The sequence below is a fragment of the Podarcis liolepis genome (assembly GCF_965112155.1).
Source record: "Podarcis liolepis genome assembly, chromosome: 10".
Classification (NCBI taxonomy): domain Eukaryota; kingdom Metazoa; phylum Chordata; class Lepidosauria; order Squamata; family Lacertidae; genus Podarcis; species Podarcis liolepis.
The window spans coordinates 31131753-31148945 of record NC_139562.1 but is presented as its reverse complement, the minus strand read 5'-3'; the positions used below and the strand labels follow the sequence as shown (position 1 = coordinate 31148945).

At 38.7% G+C, this 17193-nt stretch overlaps 1 protein-coding gene across 22 annotated transcripts in view; it reads right to left on the bottom strand.

The window, feature by feature from the left end:
• Nucleotides 1-1126: 1126 nt before the first annotated feature.
• The window catches only part of TNRC6B (trinucleotide repeat containing adaptor 6B), a 109849-nt gene continuing 93782 nt past the window's right edge, over nt 1127-17193 (bottom strand). For all 22 annotated transcript variants that reach the window (XM_083462280.1, XM_083462281.1, XM_083462275.1 and 19 more), the window contains 3 exons: nt 16794-16864; nt 15820-15959; nt 1127-13449 (listed from right to left, as the gene is read on the bottom strand). In XM_083462280.1, coding sequence (XP_083318406.1) covers nt 13062-13449; nt 15820-15959; nt 16794-16864 — 599 coding nt within the window. In that variant the 3' untranslated portion in view covers nt 1127-13061. The remainder of the gene's footprint in view (nt 13450-15819; nt 15960-16793; nt 16865-17193) is intronic.

The following is a 17193-nucleotide window of genomic DNA, read 5'->3' as shown; positions in this document are numbered from 1 at the left end:
CAGTGATTTTATACGGCAGTTATTTTCAAGGATTCAGCAAGTTCAGTACAGTATCTAGGATTCTGAATCTTAGGTAATTTTGTTTCCAGAGCTATGAAAGTGTGCTGTTCATAACTTGTCTTCTGATGTGGCCATTCCTTGACAACTGACATCACTTATATGACCTTGTTATGTCAACAGCAGATTCATCATAACAGATTTGTAACCTTTTGTTTCTCCAAGGAGATTAAAGCAACATTTTTTGCTGTCACAGATCTGACTTGCTCAGGAGTACCTAATGAGTGTCACATCAGAGTGCAGGTTTATATTGGACTCTAGCAACTACATCACACTAGCTTTGCATACTTTCCCCCACTGGTGAATAATAGCTTGCTTGGAGCAGTGTTTTGAAATACAAACCCTTTGTTAGAAGAAACAAGCATTGTCGTGTTCAACGTGTATTGTGTTGAAGAACAAGGAAGATGATAACCCATATGCTACCCTGAATATACTATAATGTACCATCAAGAAAAATATCTTCAGTGTGGGTGGCATGGACAGGGGGAGAAGGGACTTTCCTAGCCACCTTGGGAACTCTCACATAGCTAAAGTAAGTTATTTTGGGCGTTGCTGAATTCCCAGTTCATTTGGATTCCAGTATGGATTTGAGCTTTCCTCCTCCAATGTATAACACACAAAGGTATCAAGGGATTCACATCTTTCTGCTAAATAATGCTTGTAGTTTGCCCAGCCTGCACAGATATCTGAGAGTTGACAAGTAGGTTTGACAACTGTCCATCTGTCTGGTTTCCTTGGTAACCAGTAAAGCTCAATCAGATTCTAGAACCCTTGAATGTTCTCTGATACCAGAATAACAATGTGCTATTGTGATAAGCCAAGATGCCATTTCTCAATAAAAATAGCTGCCTCCAAACCTAGGAAAAATGTGTGTGCACAATTATTTACATGACTGAAGAGATACTAAAGATAAAAATAATAAACTATCAATAGTTTATTGCTGCAAGACTGTGTAAATAGTGAGTATGAATTCCTGAAGGGAAAATGCACAGCCAAGAAATTATAGTTAACAACTGCATTTTATAGACCAAATCAACAAACAAAAATAAATTGACAAGGAGTCACAGGATTAAATGCTTAGCAGCCAAACACATTTATTAGTCTTTCTTTTTCCAGGAACCCAAAAATATTTTGTAGTTATAATGTAAGCAACTGAGTTGCACATAATACAATCATATCTTAAAAAACAAAAACAAAATAAAAACAAAAGCTGCTTAAAAGCAAAAAAAACAAAAACCTTCAGAAAACGTAATATGTATTACACCATCTCTCAATTTCAATGAAATGACGACGACTTAATTCCTTATTACTCTCAACTTGTCACACTCCAATAAAACATCACCCTTTTGTTGGTTTGAAATCCAGCATGAGAAATACAGTACCTGCTATGGCAAAATACACATAAATGCAACATTTCAGCTTATTTGTACATTAGTAGAGTTTAAACATTTTATTGTCTTTTTAAGTGAAACAGTGATTTTAAGTACCACTATACTAAAATAAAAATAGAGAAGAGAGGGAGAAGGGGAGGGCAGCATGCCATGCAAGAGCACATAAAGTGCTGTGTTTCTGTGTCCATGTGAATTCCTAGGATAGAAAGTAAGCTGAAATAAAAGCACTATGGGGGAGGGGAGAGAACTAAGCAAACTCTAGCATGAAAACACATTGTGCCTTTTCCTATTTTCCACTATTCCACCCTTCTTGGATGCCCAACTGACAAATAGAGATGGGTACGTTATTTCAAGTATAAGGAAAAATACTAATAGGTATCTTTGCAAAGAGCCTCAACACATGTATCCACTATTATGCCTGCTTGGGGGAAGGGACAGTGTTTCAGGCAATAGCATTTCAGCTGTACCTTCGTATTACCTATTTATGTGCAAAGTAGAAAAGCTGCCTTTTCTAATCAAGATGTTTTGGACATAAAATATTGTTTACTTCACAAATAAGGCTAGGTGGAGTTAAACTTCTTTCATTTTCCATTAAGACATTTTCCACTACATGGCTTGCTCACCAGAAATGAAGCATAATTCACTAAGTTGGATATCCACAATTGGTCATTTTCCTGATCAGTTCTTTGTAAACATAGCCCCATAGGAGCTCTGAAATTAAAGCAGCATTTCAAGTCTCTGTCTAACCAGTGGATGCTAAAGTAGTTTTAAACTCCACTGCTTTTTTCATCCCTCCCTCAAAAAAAAAAAAAAAAAAAAAAAGGAAAAAAAAGAAAAGTTGTTTTAAAGGAAGCAGTGCATATGTATTAGCAGAGCAAAGCTGCTGTTTGCTTTTGTTAGGTGATCTGCACTTCAGTTTTCTTGCCCCAACTAGTGGAAGGTGGAATCGTGAGTGAGCATTCGTATATGTATGCATGTATCTACACACAAAAAAAACCAGAGAGCTACAGATACAAATACACCTGCATCATGTTGAATTTGATCACTGTAGAACTTTTAATCACCTAACAGTTGTGGACAGAGCTGCTCCTTGGGGAGTAAAGGATGAAAAGGATTAAGGGAGTGTCCAATATGGAGACTTCAAATATAGAATGGAACCAAATCTTAGGTTTTCCAAGATCCGAATGCTGGGCTCAATATGCACATCCCTGAGATGCACGTCTAAGATTGAAGAGAGAATGGTGTCCATAATAGATCAGAAAAGGGAGGAAGCAGCAAAGACTCCCTAACTATGGAATTTACCCCAAACCTCTTATTCCACCCCTGCTCCCAAAGATTTTGAGAAGGCTGTAAGGCATATTCACAAGCAGCTCTTATTAATGAACATTACTGTGTTTCCATGTTTTATTGGCATACAATGGCTTGTGTATATTGGGAATGAGGCAGCATATGTTTAACACACAAACAGGAAAGCAAGTTTGGATAGTGTCCCCATCTTTAAGCCAACTACTTGACAAATATTGTCATTTTACAGAACTCATATAAACTACACAGCAATGTCTCCTTTCCCAAATGCAGCAGATGTGCTGCCATTGTTAATCTAACAAAGAAGTCCATGTCTAATTAAAAGGGGGACATACAAAAGATGGCAAACTTTACATATTCCAATTCAAGAGGAAGTGTACTTCATTTTTAAAATGTGTCTGTTAAAAGACTGGCTTTTCTGTATGCAATATGTGGAACTCAAGGGAGATTTGTGAATAGTTCAGCTCTTTAGTTCCTTCCTTCTTGTTAAAAGTAGTTTAAAGTATTTGATGGCTTAACAAGTAAAAAATAAAATACACTGTTTCCTCTCCTATTTCCTCTTTGCACATCCCTGAGATGTACGTCTAAGACTGGGAAAGGAGGTAGCCTGCTAGTTACACCTCCATATAATAATACTTATAAAAAGTACTTTTTCTTTGAAGCACTTCACAAAAACCTGTAGTCAATCCTCACAAAACCCCTGTGAGGTAGGTAAGTATTATTATCCCCATTTTACAGATGGGGAAACTGAGGCAAAGGTTAAATGACTCTTGCCTAAGGCAAAAAGAGGGAAGAGTAAAGGCCAGGATTAGAACTCAGGAGTTTCAGCCTCATGATCCAGTCTTCAAACCACTAGGACAAATGTAGGAACGGTATAATCTCACGAAGTATGAAAGAGAATATACAAGGCCAGTTACACTAAAGGTAAATATGCACCACGAGGTATTCTGAGACAAAGAGCTGGAAACTTTTCCCCTTCAACAAACAACAACAAAAAAGGCAATCTACCAGATAAGAATCCTGATAAGATCACATCTGCAAGGCAAGTATGCATGTGAGAATGAACGGTCAAGGCTATTTATTATTCATTACAGTACTGTGAACACCAACAAAAAATTGCTGTGTGAGAAAAAAACACTGAATTATAGGTAGGAGAATTTCTTGGCTATGATGATGCCAAGGTGAAATGAGGCAGATACCACAGTTCACAATACCCAAGGGAGACTTGTAAAGGAAACACACCTCCATTAACATGGGAAGCGGCCTCTACATTCGGAAAGGAAGTGAAATCTTTCTCCTTTCAAAGAAGCTTCTTGCCAGCAAAAGAATCCATATAAATTTCCTCTTCTAGTCTCTATCACTCGCCTCCATTTTATTAGTGGTAGTATTAGCTCAAAGAAGTCACAGATGGTGACTAGCATGCCGTCTTCCTTGAACAGTTCTGATGAACATTAGAAGACAAGGAATTGACTAATGCCAGTGCAGTATATATTCTACAGCAGTTCCAAGCTGGCATTGCTATTTTATGTTTCATCTGTGATGGGAATTGGTAGAAACTTTTAGGACAGAGTTTTTGGAAATGCATGCAACGAAAAGCCACATTGTAATTCTCCTGAGGAACAAGGGCAGTTGTAAAGGAGAACAAGTTGCAGAGTAAATCCTTAAAGACAGTGCATGAGGTGCCATTTCCTGAGGTTGAACAAATGGAGGAGGTGCTATGTAGATAAATTCTCTCCTTGGGCTGTTTTGTGTCATGCTGCTGATCCTGGTCTAACACTGCATGGCAAGAAAGCACAGTCCTGTGAAACAGGCAGACATTACTTCATTTCTGAAGTTGATTTTAATTCCCTCCAAAAACAAATCTGCCTGGCAATCAAATAAGTCAACTTCTCAGAAGAGATGGGTTCCATTAAGTCCTCCCATGACATGAACCTCTTTCCTCCTACATCAGTGTTGGAATTCAATGGACACAGAAACATTTTCAACAGTTTCGCAGGACTCTCTTTTCCTCCCCCAAACCATCTCTTGCTGAATGCATAGTTTACAATTCACTTACAAGAAAAAGAAGCAATGCTGACCACATATGGGACCTTTTTTTGTTTGAAAAAGAAACAACCTCTTCTTAAAGTTCAGTATCAAAATTCACATTTGCATAATAATACATTTCAAGGCCATTAGAGAGGAATGAGAGCGAAGCAAGAAAGCTGCAGCATCTCTCCTCCCTTTGTCTTCCTGAATGGAGATGAAGAGAGCCTGCTAGAGCTTTCATTTGGGAAGGTTGCTGAGAGGTGCTACAGCAGCTCTTGATTTTGTACACCTTGCATTTGAGGTGGGGAGAAGAAGAGGTGGAATATATATGAAAAAAACAACAAATGAAAGTAGACACTGCAGATTCCCATGTTTAGCTACAAACAGCTTCAAAGAAACAAAGAATTACTTTTTGATTAAAAAACAACACTTCTTCCTCACCATTTCAAAAACATCTTATTTTCTTGTGTAATACCCTGTTCATTTAAATGGCAACAATAAGTGTGCTAGAAGTTATAGGGTAGATTTCTTTTTTTCTATTATCAGGACACTGATAGAGGGCAAAAGTGTGCCTACACCCAAGAATGGCAGAAGCTACAAAATACCTTCTTCTCTACATGCATAAATGTGTCTCAAACATCACTGCGTTTCATTTTCCAGTGCTTAAAAAAAAAAAAAGTTAAAGCAAGCCACATACACAAATGTAATAGGTACATAATACATATACGAATTCAACCAGCAACGGAGCACTAGCCTAAAAATGTCAACATGTGAATTACAACCCATCCACACCTGGATGCATCTGCCACACACAACTGCATACTGCGCAGCTTAGAGACCAGCCCCAAAAGACACTGTTTGTCAAAAGGTACCAGCAGGCTGGAATCTTTGCATTTGACCTTTAGAGAGAATAAACTGACTATCATCTCCCCCTGTCAAGCCCAAGTAGTCTTCTCGGACTGACAGTCACATACTCACAAAGGCACATTCAGAGATACCACATTTAACTTACTGCTTGTTCAAAACTAAAAACAAAACACAACCCTAAAAACCCCCACAAGGGAATGTTAAGCGCTTATATCCCAAATCCCATACCTACTGACCCAGCAAGAAGCATCACAATGTATCACTTCATGAGACCCTATTCTACCTTCAGAAGGTACATATTATGTTAAGAAGTTAACGCCTCTTTTTGCATAAATGTTTTTTTTTTCATTTTTGGCTTACACAATTTGGAATACAGCACACCTTCACTATAAAGCTCTGTTGTAAGGCTACTCCCTAAAGTAAGGCTGCTCTAACTTGGCTCCCTTTATTTCCTTTATGCCCTGCCCCTTCCCACCCAAACTTCAAAGCACTCAGCACTTAATATAAAAGGAGGGTGAGCCAGTCTGGCTGGGATAAGGAAGGAGAAGAAAAGCACTTGATATTCACAACCATGCCACAAAAATTATTATCCAGCAAGCAAAGCAATCTTTATAAGGAGGACTCAATTAACCGCTGCATTTTCTAATACAGAAAGACAATATGCATTTATTTTCTCTGATTAAAACATGGTAAGAAATGAGGAACTTTAGTTCTTTGAATGCATTAACTGGCATACTATTACCTAAGATGAGGCACTAAGCGCTTAAAAAAACACACTTCTTGCTCGACACTGTCCAACTGTGTTGTTTATCCATGGAACATTTCTCATTATTCTTATTTTATTTTGCTCCATGGACAGCTAATCATATGTCAAAATATACCCACAGGCTGCCTGGCACAATGCTTTAACTTCAATAACCTGGATTTGTGTTTAAATGGATGGTTGTCAGGCTCAAGTAAAAACACATTCAAACTCTATGGCTAAAAAAAATGCATTTTTTAAAAAGACAAGGGTATATATAACTCTAGCTATCACCACTGCCAAGTACACGAAGAAACTGGCTCTTAGTTGAGGTTGATTCTTTTGATCCTTCTATGGCCCATGTCTCTGAGAAATTTGTAAATATATGCCATACTGCACAAACTTAAGAAGCAGGTATGTTGACACTGTTCCATATCACACATTTGGTAATGTCTATGGTGCCTGTTAAATATCCTCTCAGCCATGTGAAACTGCTTATCTGTATCTGACATGGCCATGGAGAACAGTTAAAGGGCACTTAGGTTGGTCTGACAACTGCTAGCATCTGATGAGGCCTGACAGCCAGAAGATCAGGTTAGAATTTTGTTCCCTATTGTAGCATAAGAGGGGAATAATCCTTTTAATTTGGCGACTGTTTGTATACATTTTAGCAATGTTCTGAAGGAGGATAAAAGCTATCTTCAGCACAAAATTTGTTTATTTTACTCCTTTCACCCATCCTTAAGAGCACTACAGAATTTTCTTACAAATTTACTAATTCATAACAGATCAAAACTGTATGACCAAATTGTATGGATCAGAGTCAATATATACTTTTAAAAAATCAGCAAAGTTTTAAACCTTTGAGAGGGATTGCTACAGTAGGAAAATCTGCAAAATATTATTGGAATAAAGAATAAACAACATTACATCTTTGCTGATTAAGCCTTGTATTCAACAGGTGTAACTGTTACTACCAAATCATCCATCTACATAATGCTCCCAATATCATTAGCATATCATAACATGGAGACTAATCAGCATTCAAATGAACAGCTGTAGCTTTGTGGAAAACTAGGGAAACCAGTAATATAGATTTTATCCATCTTCCTTCAGTCAGTATCGCTCCAATCAATGCATGCCTTGGAAAGCATGTATTCATTTCAGAATGCATCATTTTAACTGCATTTTGGGTAGCATTTGTATTATATGCAGAGTGTTTTTGCTGTTGCATATTTATAATGAAGGAACAATACAGCTGAACTAAACAGAACCATCTCAGGGGAGAACAGAGTATCTCAATTAGCCAATACTATAAAAAAAAAATAAAGGTGAGTGATTTGAACACTACTATTTGGATGACAGTGAAGATTGGGTAACATTTGCCATGGCAGTGGAGGACAGAATAGAAAGAGGTGTTAATACTTGTTACACTTGCCAGTTCAAATGCCTGCACTGAAAATCAAACAGGAAATGTCTGTCTGTTTATATTCACTAATTTATTTTTAAAATTTTCAAAGGTAAGGTGAAGAGTTTTGCTTTGGCTAAGTGGCAGAGTAAAAACATGCTTTTAACATATTCCTTTACAAAGGGAACCCAAGAGTGAAGGAAAAGCTCACTCTATCCACTTTATACGGGTGCACTGGAAAAGACTGTAACCTTCCCAGAATGGTTCAGCATGGCATAATAAGCAGCTTTCTGGGAATAGTACTATTATAGGAAAGGTGTTATCGCAAGACCCATCCAATTAGATGCTGGTTCTGGCAGTAGGTTCATATAGGCCATATATTAAAAGAGTGAATAGAACCAAAATAGGGCTATTTTTTAAGTTGGGCATGTGCATTTAAAATATACAACTAAAAAGGAGGACAAAACATTGATATGGACTGTTTCTCCTTTTCATGGAGGGAGCAACTTTATAAGAGAAAACAAAAAAATTGACACGTGGCTTCACACTGCACAGGGTGCTCTGGCAATCTGAAGAGGTCTCCAACACCCCATGAGACCTATTGCCTTTGTGTGTGTGTAGAACATACATGAAAATATAGTAACACCACCCACAAAACAGCTGCAGAAAACATTTTCTCAAGTATAGTTTAGTGCTTAGTTCCCAAAAGTATCATCCTCACTGGCCAGAGAACATAGCAGATTCAAAACATAAAAGGTGTTTGGAAACCTGTATTGCTATGGTCCAAAGGGCTGATTAAACATTCCAGGTATTCATCAGGGATGGAAGGTTGCCAAGATTGATATTTTAGTTTACTTCTTCAAAAATATGACAAACTTCAATATGCATAGGTTGAAATGTTGAGAGGTAAAGGATGCTTTAAATATGACAGAGTTACACATTTACCTTTCTACCTTCTTCAGCAGTTGTCAGCCGAGTAACAGGCTTTTGTAATTTTCGACTTAAAAAAAATTATAGGGGGAAATAAGTCAAAGCCTCTGATAAAATGTTCAGATAAATAACTTCCTTTAAAAAAACAAAAGGGGGCTCCTCTCACTGGCCTATCACACTAGGAATCAGTTGATGCATTTTTTTTCAAGGTGCAATTTGGGAAACAATGCAACACACAACTAGAGAACACACAACTGATGTCACAGGAAACCAGGCATTACTTCACACTTCTATTTGAAGAGTAGTTCAAAACAAGAAAGTAGTAATGCATGAAAATTGCCCTTAGATTTCAAAGAAAAATGTTTACATGTACGTTATTTTATATGTAACTCTTTGCACGGCAGGCCTTTGAGGCTTCTATTCAGCATGCTCAGAGAAATGCTTTTTGTTTTAGAAAAATGGGTTCATTTGTTTCCTTGGAGTGACTAGACTGCATATGTCTTTTTGTAGGATGCAAGGATGTATTACAAAGGCACTAAAGCGGCTTGTTATTTTCATTCTAACAAAAATGCTTCAAGCACATTAAGTCCTTCTCTCTTTGTGCTGGAAGCTCTGAGCTATCCATCCCAGGAAAAAGCTGCAGTAAACTGGTTCTTAAGAATGGGAGTCCCAGTAGCTGGCAGCAGCAGTTAATATATCTTACCTCCAACCCACTTCCCAAAATTTCTCACTTACACATCTCTGGTTGATAAATGGAAAAAGCAAACAAAAAAAAATCTTCAAAATGATTAAAATACACCAAGCCATTTTTCCCAGGTACACTTCACTGATTTCTCCAACATTCTTCTTTCCCTATTTTCTGTTTTAAAATTAGTAAAAGTTAAAACAGCTCCATTACTGGGTCACAATAAAGATTCTGCTTCTCTGAAGCACTGTCAATCTAAAAGTGGTTTCAAGAAGCACCATCCTGTACTCCCAGCAATTCTTCTTAACTGTGGTTGACGGATTTAGTCAAATCAAAATGCATTTTTTTACTCTTTTTTAACTGTTTATTTTAAAAAGGTGCTTGGAGGAAGATTTTATGTTCACTGTGAAACAAGTAGATGATTATACTTTCATTCATACGCAATCCTCTCCCCCACTCATCTGCACACGCACTTCCACTTGAGACTAAGCTCTAAAAGTATAAATCTTTTCACAACTTGGACTTTTAAGAATACAATGAATTTGTGTTGCTGCTACTGAGAATTCTTTTGTAATCAATTTGTACTTTAAAATTTTTTTGATCCCCAGTTCTGACAATTGGAGTTTGTATTAGTTAGATTTTGTTTTTCAAATTTTTTGCTTTTTGTAAAGAAAAAAACTTTTAAACTTTTTGAAGATTCAGGAACTTGTAAAAGTTTACGAAAGAAACAACCATCTATCTAGGATAAGGTAAAGGTTAAATAAACCATCTTCGAAAACTGGCTTCCTACCCTAGAATTCCTGAGAATGCTTGCAAATTTAAAGCAGGAAAATAAATGTTAAAACACAAAAACACTGTTAAATGCTCCCAGAGTTAGTCTTCATCTTATATATATATATATATATATATTTATATATGCACACGCACTTTTTGGTCTTTTTTTAAAAAGTTTTTAATTTTTTCCCTTTAAGCTTGTGATGGAAGAACATTTTAGCTTTTCATTTTTTTAAATATGTCATATCCCTCATTATGTCTTGTAAACAAGAGGGGCTCTAGCACCCGGCTTTCACCGTAGTATCGTAATGAACTCAACAAATCCAAAGTGCAGGCAAAGGGACCGTAGGGCAGGTTGGGAGAGAGTGATAACACAGTAGTGAACCTGCTTGTGTGTCAAGTCACATATTGGAGCACATAGCTGTTTTCTAGGCCATGAGGTGCAGTATTCCGATGTCCTCCCAGCTCAGAGCTTTTTTTTATTATAGTTTGTCCTGCATGCTTTCAACACTGAGGCCCCAAAGACAAATACAGCTGTTTTAGGAGCAGGCATGTGTAGGGGCTGCAAGGGAAACTTAACTGGCAGGAATGGGGGAAACATTTTGCTTCAACTTACAAGATACAATGACAAAGGGAGAAATAGGGAAACACTTAAAAGATCCACATATGCTGCAGATTCTGAAGGTTAAATACGCAACACCTGTCTATGTTTACCACGCAACTTCACAGCAAAATAACAGGCAGATGTAAATGCAGTAATCCCCTTATTTAGTCTTCCTGTGAAACCGAGTTCATGTACAGAATTCACAACTCCTCCTTTTCTACATAAATGTGAGGAAATTTTTTGCTTTAATTTTGCTATCAATACTTATATAGCAGACACCACTGATTTTTTTTTAAAAAAAATGAAACTGCTGAAGGAGAAAGAATCTTCTGTTGTGATCCTGTACATTATGATCTGCTACTTCCAAGTACCGGAGTTATGTAGGTATTTGCTGGTACAGAATATTGCAGCACTTTTGTTATTCAGTATAATGCAGAGCTAGCAAAAATCCAGAGCTAAGTTCTAGCACTTCAAAGAATAATGCCTCCTTCTCCTTGTTCTTATCCTGTCTGCCCATCTTCAAAATTGCTTTGTGAAAAGGCAATGTTTGCTACGGCTTTCTTCACAACAAGCAATTCTGTCCCAGTGCACACACTGGCTATCTTCTGAATTAAGTATAGGTCTCCCCTATCCTGCCCAGAGTACTACTACACTGTTGTTTAAAAAAATAAAACAACAACAACATCAACAACAACATCAACAACATACAACCTTTCTTTAAATACCGACAATAAAAAGCAACAGTACAGGGAAAAGTAAAAATAATAAAGGTGCAATACTTTATAAACAAAAGAAGTCTTTGCTAGTTATATGCCTGCCTAAGCAAAGCCTAAGCAAGACATACACAGGAAATACACAGAGAAAAAATGCTCAAAGTACACACTGGTTTAAGAACATTCGTAAGTAAACGTTTCTGTCAGTGATGGTCTGGTGCTGTAATACACCTAGGCCTGGCACAGGTAACGCTCACTGTGGAGAAAGGAGAACAAAAGTTGCTGCATGTGCTTTCACAATACAAGATAGGCCAGCAAACTACTGACATTTTAGTTTTGTCACAAACAGCAGACCACTTAAGAAAATACAGTTAGGCCTGAATTTTGGTGGATTTTCCATGAAAGGATAAGAACCTTAGTATGCAGACTTGAGGAATAGCTACAGGATTTGGTTCTTAAGGACTGCAGAAGCTTCAACTATTACATAGGTCTTTGTCACAAAGAAATGTGATGCCCATTACCCCCTGGTGTCCCCCAAAAGGTGAAAGGCCTTGTCATAAAAAGTAAGCTTGGGTTCACTCAAAAAGTCTCATTAGAGACACAAATACACTTCTAGGCAAAACAGATCACCCCCCTCCCCACCCTCAAAACCCTGAACTCCCACACTGGCACCCCTCTCACCAAATCCTTAGGATATGGCAGTGTTTTGCTCTATGACAGGGTCAGAACAAGATCTGTACTGCGCTGAATACCCTGCTAAAATAAAAATACCACCGACAGATTTTAACACAGGTCAATTTGATTTTGCACCAGTCACAGGCACCATCATTATTCAGTTTAAGAGTCTAGCCAGGTAGGTTGCTGACCAACAGCAATGCAGCTTTCCAAGACAAAAATGCGCACACACGCACACAATCATGCTCACATACACGCTCTCACAGAAACACACACACACACACGGGGCAGTTACATGTGCCAGAACATACTGGTATATATCAACCAGCCAATCACAAAGTGTTTTTTTTTCCTTTTTTTGTTTTTTAAAGTGAGGCTCCGTCAAGTCTTCCCCTCCCACCCCACCCCCAATTCTTTTGAACCCTGCCCCTTCCCGACATAGTAGACCTAAGGACGGAAACACACCCAGTGCAAACAAAGTTAAAAAGCTATTTTTCAGTATATATGTTTCGTAGCAACAACTTCCGTATAACATGAAAAAGTGAAAAACTAGAAACTAATTTTTTTAAATTTTTGTGTTTAGATTTGAATGGTATGTGTACTTGCTTCACATTGTCTTTCTAAGTTGGCGTTCATGATTCAAGTATTTCAAGAGTGATATGTTCTCTTTTTGGATTCATATTCCAAACGAAAAAACTGAAGTTATAAGGGAGGCAACTATGTGCTCAGACAGTCCTGTCAATGACCCACCTTTTTTTCTCTCTCCATTTTCTTTTTTCCTTTTAAAATGTATTTATTGCAAGTTGAAAAAAAAGAAAAGGTCAAGTTAGTGCTGCTGCTGTTCCAAAAAAGGTCACGAGGTCAGAGTTGAAAGTTTTAAGTTCAGATTGAATCCGACCCTCCGCCTAGAAGGTCTCCAGGTAGTAAGGGAGCAGGGCTTCCCATCCTGTGAGGATCTTCTACACTCTGAACCCCCCACAAGCTTGAAGAGTAATTTGGGGAGGCCCATAATGAAGCACCAGCGAGGTCACCCCCACTGCTGCTGCCGCCACCGCTGCTCCACTGCCCAAGCCCTGTTGACCCACCAAAAAGATTCAAAGCAGGTCCCACTGGATCTGTCTGATTCTGTCCTGTCTCTAGAGACTGCCAGCCTGCTGCAGATGTGCTGGGTGTTGCTGCAGGTGTAGAAGGCTGAGCTTGTGCCAGAAAGCGACTAACCTCCTCGTCTGTGGCAAACTCAGCCAAGATGGTAGTGTTTCCCAAAACACACCTAAAAAAATAGGGTAGAATGAACAGAAACAAAAGTTAACAGGAAAATATATCCCAGAAACATGAGCCAAATCCACAGTTTAACATTGCAAAGAATATACAGTTCAACAAAGAAAATTAGTATGAGCGGCAGAACAATATTTATATAGTGCCCTCATCCTTACTACATTTGTTTTCCAGAATTAATATTGTTTTCTTTTACTTTAAAAGGAAAAAAAATTGTTTAAGCATGTATGCATATTTTTGCAAAAGTTTTTCCAAATTTGGAAGCTGATATACAAACGAGATTTCTGAGAATAGTGGTAAGAGTCGCAAATATTCATACTGGGGCCCTAACATTTGTCCAAATATTAGCGTACTTTTGCAAGGCAAGTAAGACCCAGTTTGTAGCCCATTGCAAGCAGAGTCATGGTCACCTCACAAATGTGCAAGTCCACTGCTTTCCCCAAGAGCCCACAAACTTATGGCAGCAACAAAATTTGCATGTTCTTCGTGTACAAAAAAAACTGGAAATGTAAATGCTGTCATGAAACATGCACCAAAAATATTTCTTCTTTCAGGATGAATACAAGCATGGATATACCATCCACAATTTTTGGTTAAGAAAGCCACTTACAGGCAAGAAACATAAATTTCATGCTTCTCACATAATCCTTCAAAACTCCCTGAGGGGAGAGGCAGCGCAAGCATCCTGTTGAGCTGTTACCATCCAGCTGCCAGTGGTGGCCCCTACCCCAGCAGACAGCCCTCTTCCCCAGAGTGAGGGGAGAAGAAACAAATTAAGCTGAAATTCATGAGCACAGGGCAAAAGAGTACAGAAGACAAGGAAAAGCTAGTAAAGAACATGTCTGCCCAGAATAGATGAAGTGCAAACGTGAAACTTCAGAGGTGTATAGCCAGATCTCATCCACCTGGGGTAACTGAACTAAACTACAACCATGCCTCTTCCAAATGCTTCCCTTTTTATTTACATATGGGAAACTAAGATTTGATTTTATCAAACCAGGATCAAATGGTGCTTTGATATACTAGTTTATTAATTAATTAACTACGGTTAAATAAACCAATTTCCTGTATTCAGATGAAAAAGGAAGCTGCAGTTTTTGCAAAAAGTGACAGAGCTTTAAATTTCCCTTGCCCCTTCCCATTCAAAGTAGAGAGAAGGAAGAGCAGAGGGAGCATATAAATCTGAGGCTTGCTGTAGTTCAAGTAAGTAACAACAAACTATGCTTTGCCATGCCTCAATCAGGTCATAATCAAAGCTTTGACTTATCTAATCTCTTCTCTATTCTCACTCAAATAGTTAACCAAACTGAAATGTAATTGGATACAGTAATGAGAATAATAATTGAACATCCTTTTGAGATCCATATTAAAATATTTTAAGTTAACAGAAATATTTCAAAAGCTTTTAAAGAGAATACTAATTTAGCACACCATTACCTGAAATATTTTTGTTTGCTTTTTTAGTTTCTCAATCTAGTGGAAGGCCACAAAATGGACTTTGCCTGGAGGTGAGAACAGTTCAGCCAGATAACAGAATATGCCTCTACCTTCTAGATACTGCGTAAGAGCCCTGTTGGATCAGTGAACGGACCGTCTAGTCTAGCATACTTGGTGTCCGTGCTTCTCCCCTGGGCTCCCCTGTCCAGGGAAAGGTGAAGACTAAAGGAGAAACTCCAGTGCCAGCCAGAAATGGTACACACAAGCTCCTTTTGCTGCGGCACAAGTCAACTGTGAAACAGGGAACTGTTGCTGTTGCACTACTGCGCAAATCAGTTGTCCAGGTTCTATTTCACTGCATAGAGCGTCTGAGCTCTTTGGGGCAGCAGAAGCCGCCTGGGTGCCTTCCTGTGGGCTCTGGGAGAGACCCTTCTAGTGAAAAATACAGAGCTCTTCCTCAGAGCTGGCCGAGTCTGCCTCCTTGGCCAGGGAGGCAAAAAGAGAGGAGGGAAGGGCATTAAAAGAACGAAAATTACAAGGAAAAAGAAATTAAATATGAAATGGAAAAATGTAAGTTAAAAGTAAATAAATGAGAATGGAAAAATGTGCTGGGTCAGGAGCCTTGCAGCACTAGAGACCTGTCTGACCAACGTAAGAGGCAAGGCAGGTCTGGTGAAAGTGGGGATGGCGCCTCCCCCAGCCAAGGATCCTTAACTGACCCTGCCTGTCCAGCCAGATGGGAGGAGCCATCCCAGTGTAAATGCTGCCCTTCCAGGAGCCCCTGGGGGAAAAAACTCTTTAATGCCATTTCAAATCTGGGCACTAGGCAAACAAAACACATTGGTGGGCTACCTCTTGCACACAAGACTTCCATCTACTGACAAAATGAGGTTGCAAATGGTCAGGAAAGGTTGTTGGTGTAACTCACATGTGCAGTGCAGTCTGGGCCTTGGCTGCCTCCTGCTTGGTGCTGTATCGGATAAGGGCGGTGCCTTGGGTCAGGTTGAGATGGAATGTCAGCAGTGGACCATGCTGCATGCAGATGGTCCTCAAAGTTGACCCATCGATCTTGTGAAGAACAGATTGGAAGAACAAAGACAAACAGCAGGTTTATGGGGGGGAGGTAAGTATTTTCATTTGTAAATATACCTGAAATAGTATGGTTAATATACAAACCAAAAATATCAGGTAATTACTGTAAATGCCACAAGAGAAAGAAACTAAGCTCAAAATACAGTGGTACCTCTAGTTACGGACTCGATCTGGTCCGGGGTGCCGTTCACACCCTGAAAAGTCTGTAACTAGAGCGCCGCTTCTGCACATGTACTAAGTGTGCAGAACGCTTCTGTGCACGCGTGCGGGGCAAAACCCAGAAGTATACGCTTCTGGGTTTACCGCGTTCGCAAACTGAAAAGACGCAACATGAACCTAATGCAACACAAAGTATGACTGTACTGAGAAAGCATGGTGTCTCAGCAGACACAAACAAAAGCTGAAGGAACCTTACAGGCCTTTGTTTTTGGCAGCAGTGCTGGAAACATTCTGTGGTTTCGCTATGAAAACATAAGAGAGAAAACTAGCCATTCTGCCTAGCATCCTGAAGACTGGGAGTTTTGTAAAAAAACGACAACACTATGTTTTGCATTCACAAAATTGCTTACTTACCTAACTAACTAACTAACTAACTAACTAACTAACTAACCAAAACAAGCACTGCAATTAATTCACAATCCAATAAAAAAAAAGCTGAAAATGTGGTTTACAGTAGGTCTCTCATGTCCTAAACACACTGTCATACCAGTTAGCTTGTGTTGCTACATAAATACAATATTTATTTAAAACAATCAACAATTCAGAATAGTCTTGTTTCAGTAATAAAAAGGAAGCAGAAGACAGAAATACCTGCGGAGTGAGATTGTGAAGAACCAGCCAGTAGCTAGGACGAACAGATCCACCATCACTCCAGGTAGAGGCTGCAAATGATTAAACAGTAAGCAGGATACATTTGGATGAGACCTACTTCAAAATTGATCTTAAACAGAAAACCAGAATGAATTCTGTGCTTTATAGAAACCATTTCACTTGTCACATTTAACATGAAAGACAGGGTTGTTCAAGTGGTCACTGGTGCAGCTACACATATGGATTCTGCAGTTGCACAAAGTAACATTCAGAACTTTCAAAAGATAAGAGCACACTCAAAGGAATATGGCTTCTACCTTCCCAACAATTTCCTGTTGCGGCAGCTATATAAAGAAACATGAGACGGAGAGCAGGTCAAAATGACATTTGCAGTTACAGT